The sequence below is a fragment of the Triticum aestivum genome, chromosome 3A (genome assembly GCF_018294505.1).
Source record: "Triticum aestivum cultivar Chinese Spring chromosome 3A, IWGSC CS RefSeq v2.1, whole genome shotgun sequence".
NCBI lineage: Eukaryota > Viridiplantae > Streptophyta > Magnoliopsida > Poales > Poaceae > Triticum > Triticum aestivum.
Window position 1 is genome coordinate 85960648 of NC_057800.1, and position 4105 is coordinate 85964752.

At 40.1% G+C, this 4105-nt stretch overlaps 1 protein-coding gene across 1 annotated transcript; it reads right to left on the bottom strand.

The window, feature by feature from the left end:
- Positions 1 to 811: 811 nt before the first annotated feature.
- Positions 812 to 2820, bottom strand: LOC123058001 (uncharacterized). The gene is made up of 4 exons (XM_044480846.1): positions 2687 to 2820; positions 2480 to 2606; positions 1296 to 1389; positions 812 to 1185 (listed from the first exon to the last, which is right to left on the bottom strand). The coding sequence occupies exons 1-4, from the start codon at positions 2759 to 2761 to the stop codon at positions 1023 to 1025; spliced, it is 459 nt and encodes a 152-aa protein (XP_044336781.1). The 5' UTR covers positions 2762 to 2820; the 3' UTR covers positions 812 to 1022.
- Positions 2821 to 4105: the final 1285 nt, after the last annotated feature.

The following is a 4105-nucleotide window of genomic DNA, read 5'->3' on the forward strand; positions in this document are numbered from 1 at the left end:
GAATGAATTACCGCACATAACTATTTCAAAACAAAAGGAAAAGATTACACATGCCACATTAGAAATAAAGTTTTGTGTACTAATAGTCTAACTTTCTTAAGCATCATAATAATGAAACAATAATTAAATCTGTACTATTTTTAAATTTAAACAACTTACACTAATTTTGCATGGTTATGCTTAAGTAAGAAATCAGTCGAGCAACCTCGCTTCTTGATCGAGAATCCTCCAAAGATATGTATTCACCTGAAAAAAACAACACTTAGTTAAATATGATTTTGAGAAACTAAATTAGGGAATCTTCTGTGTAATACCCTTTAGAAATATAAGCCATAAAACGGTAGGTAAAAAGGCATATAATAACAATTATTTTAGAATGCACACACAAATAATTCAATGTACACCTAAAGGCTGAATAATAAATCTTTACATGGGCGCGCATGTAAGAATTATGAATATTTATTCCACTATTGCAAGAATCATAAGAACACATTCAGCAACTCATTCCTGCGTAACGCAAAAGTTACTAAATTAAAGAGAAAAATGTGTACAATATGTACACTTGCACATTGTATGACACCAATCAGATCGTTCCTGCCAGAACCAAGCAAGAGCCCTCTACTGAAAGATAGCTAGAATTTCTTTTTGAAATATTTGCTTAGAATGCATCCCTGAAAAGTTTCATGACGTGGTGCCACATGGGAGCATACCCGATTACTTTCTCATTATTTTCAACACCGCAGCTGCCGCATTTGAAACGTCCTTTGGCATTGATTTTCTCATTATTTTCTGTGAAAGTAGAATACAAATATTTGAATTATTGCCTAACACTGACTCAGTATAATATCTAAGGAACCGATTTGCAGGCTCCTTTTTGTAGGATCAAAAAGAAATACAAAAGAAATCATATCAACATATATTGTTCTTAAAGAGGAGAAATTAGTGGAAAACCACATGCAAGGCAATGCATCAATCTTGCTGAAGCTCTTGGCAGCACTCATTCTTCCTTGATTACTTTGAACCTAACCTTGCAGCCCTCCACAACAGCATGACGGCCTCCCACACTGACGATTGCATCTAGTACAACAAATGAATCTTTCCTCTTTCAATCTGAGCCATGGCTGGGCATAACATGGAGATGAGGGGCATGGCTTTCCATGTGCTTGTGTTCTCGCTTGTGTGTGCCTGCAACCGAGGAGGATTTCATATTGGACTTCATATCATAAGCTTTATTGTATTCATGTGTTGAAAAGCATAAGAAGTTACGAAAGTCTATTTTCAGGACATAATAGTACCGGTTCTCACTATAAGTATGGTCGATTGAGATTTTTGCTGGTCCGTTCTTGCGGATGGGAGAATCCTCCTCGGAACGACATGGCGAATTTATACCTGCTGGGTGGACACAGTACACACACATGAATACAGTATTAGCACTAAGAGTAATGGTTATGTATCAACAACACATGAATACAGGCTTAATACTAAGAGCAATGGTTATTTATCAATCTACGCATACATTATAGATACAGTTACGTAATATCAATATGGACACGAATTAATCAGATACCTCAGCGTGCATGCACCACTGTTTCTTTTGAAGGAAAACAGCCAGCATTGATTTCATTTCATTAAGAGAAAGGCATCTACCACTGTATATACCAATTGATTAGAGACGGCCGGTTACAGTGTCAGTATGATTAGTAGCTAAATATGAACAGCTAGCTAAGCATGTACCACTGTGTATACCAATTGATTAGATACCTCTCAGCTGTTCTCATGTGTGTGTGTGTGCCTGCAGCCGTGGAAAATAGATCAAGCCATCTTTGTGCACTTGCACATCTTGCCGAGATCAATTGATTTTTTTAGCTCACATACCTTCATGTCAACAGGACGTAATCCACAGAGGGCAGTACACCGTATGTCCGTACTGCGTGCGAGACTGGCATCTGACGTGTAGTCTGCTTGCACCAACAGATGTTCCATCGCTTTGAGAGGATCCATCAAGTAAACTTTTGTCACTTGCATATCTGTCTAGAACATCAATCAAGTGCTAAGTTGGAAAGCAACCAATCGACAATAAGAGCGCCAGGACGGCCAATGCCATAGGATTGATTGCTGGGTGCAGTGTGAGTATCACGTGGACGCGAGTTGTGTCTGGATCGAGCGGCGGATATCATGGTGGAAAAGGATTTGGCAAAGATGGCGATACAGGGAGGATCGATCTGAACTCGTTCGCCTGGCAATGCGCGCAGGCGACAAAATATGGTCGTCCCTTCATCCAGCATGTAGAGCTGTGCGCCGCCCTGTCCGACGGCTCAGTCGATAGTCCAGTCAGCATATTGCAGGGAGGTCATTGTGGACGTGCGCATGATATGCTTTTCGTAAATACTAAATTCATCACCACGCAGCAGCCATATGTGTGCTTAAGGAAGCGATTAATTGAAGTAAATAGTAGAACCAATGCATCTAATTCAATTACCTTTAGTTTCCTGCAAATGGAGGCAAGTACGGTTGTACGGGATGCACCAGGGAGGGTAGTCGTATAAATACTGCGGCAGTACGCTTGGAGCCCTCCACAACAGCATGACGGCCTCCCACACCGACGACTGCATGAAGTACAACAAATGAATCTTTTCTCTTTCAGTTTGAGTCATGGCTAGGCATAACATGGAGATCAGGGGTTAACATGGAGGTCAGGCGCATGGCTTTCCATGGGCATGTGTTCTCGCCTGTGTGAGACTGCAGCCGAGGAGTATTTCATATTGGACTTGTGCCACTCACCTGAAACTCATTAGCAAGAGCAGCGAGAGGACGGCCGGTGCTGCCGGTGCTAATATCGTGTCAGCGGGGGAGGATCGTGCGGCGGCGTAGGTGACATTAGGAGATTTTTTTTTCTTTTCATAGGATTAGGGATATGGCAGTTTTTTTTACCCTTTTGTAGGGCTGATTTGAGGGTTTGTTAGAGATATATGTGAGAGATTCGGTGATAGATTTAGGTAGTTGTGCCACGGGAAATAGAGTTTGTTACACATACGCGAGAGATTGAGGACTTGGGACACGGGAGAGACCAACGTGATTTTTTTATCATTAGAGAGACACGTGAGAGATAGAGAGAGTTGGGTCAAGGGAGAAACATATGTCCATGAGTTTTTTTTCTCTGAGTTCATTGGGTCATTGGAGATATATGTGAGTTTTTTTCCCTGAGTCGATCTACACCGTTATAATTCGGTCCCACCGGATTAACGACCCATAAAATCTAATTAACGTGGTAATTTCTTGGAAGAGACTAATTAGTATAGGTATAGATAGATGTGCTACTATTTGATATATATATATATGCAATTTGAGGTCAAAAATAACACTTAGTTTGCACATGTAGGTGTAGTTTACTTAGTGCCTTCTAAATCTCCGTCGTAAGCACCGTCGATCGCCCGCAACGTCCCGTCGCCGGCACCACCTTGTGGTGAGCCTCTTGTTCATGAAGTTTTATATAAAAAATTGATGTTTGTGTGATTTGGATATATAGTTACTCGTATAATTATCTTACCCATACGTTGTTTGTTATACATAGTGCCATGGTTTTGATATCCGTCCCCGTCGGCCCTCGTCCAGGTTATGATTCGGATGTGGTATATTCTCTTTTAAAACTATTCATTGCATTTCGTGTTTATGACAAATTATGCCCATCAAGTTGACATAGATATTTGTATGTAGGATGTAGTTGAACTGGAAATTCCAACCGACCCTATTGTCGAGAGGTTAAATTTAGTTGAAAGAAAAAACGAGGATTTGAAGAAAAAATTGAAAAGAATTGAGGGGGAGAAGATGGAATTGGAGTTGCATGTTGCCGATGTCGTCGATGATCACAAGATTAAGATGGAGAAAATGCGCTTGAAGATTAGAAAGATTAGAAAATATGCCATTCATAGTGAGGCTTGGTATCATTATGTTGTTGGATCAATTGTTACCTTAGTTGTGATCTTGATTGCATTTGTTGTTGCATTTAAACTCTTTAGCTAGAGAGTTATTTATTTACTGCATTTAAGTGTTGTATGATCTTTATTTATGAACTTTATGTATTGTATTAATTTGGTGTTTTCGGTGC

Bases quoted from the DNA above. Each gene is read 5' to 3' on its own strand.
- LOC123058001 (XM_044480846.1), bottom strand. From the start codon at position 2,761: ATGAAATACTCCTCGGCTGCAGTCTCACACAGGCGAGAACACATGCCC. The intron at 2,607-2,686 runs GTTAACCCCTGA...TACTTCATGCAG, and splicing joins GCCATGCGCCTGACCTCCAT to TCGTCGGTGTGGGAGGCCGT. The intron at 1,390-2,479 runs GTAATTGAATTA...TCCACCCAGCAG, and splicing joins CCATTTGCAGGAAACTAAAG to GTATAAATTCGCCATGTCGT.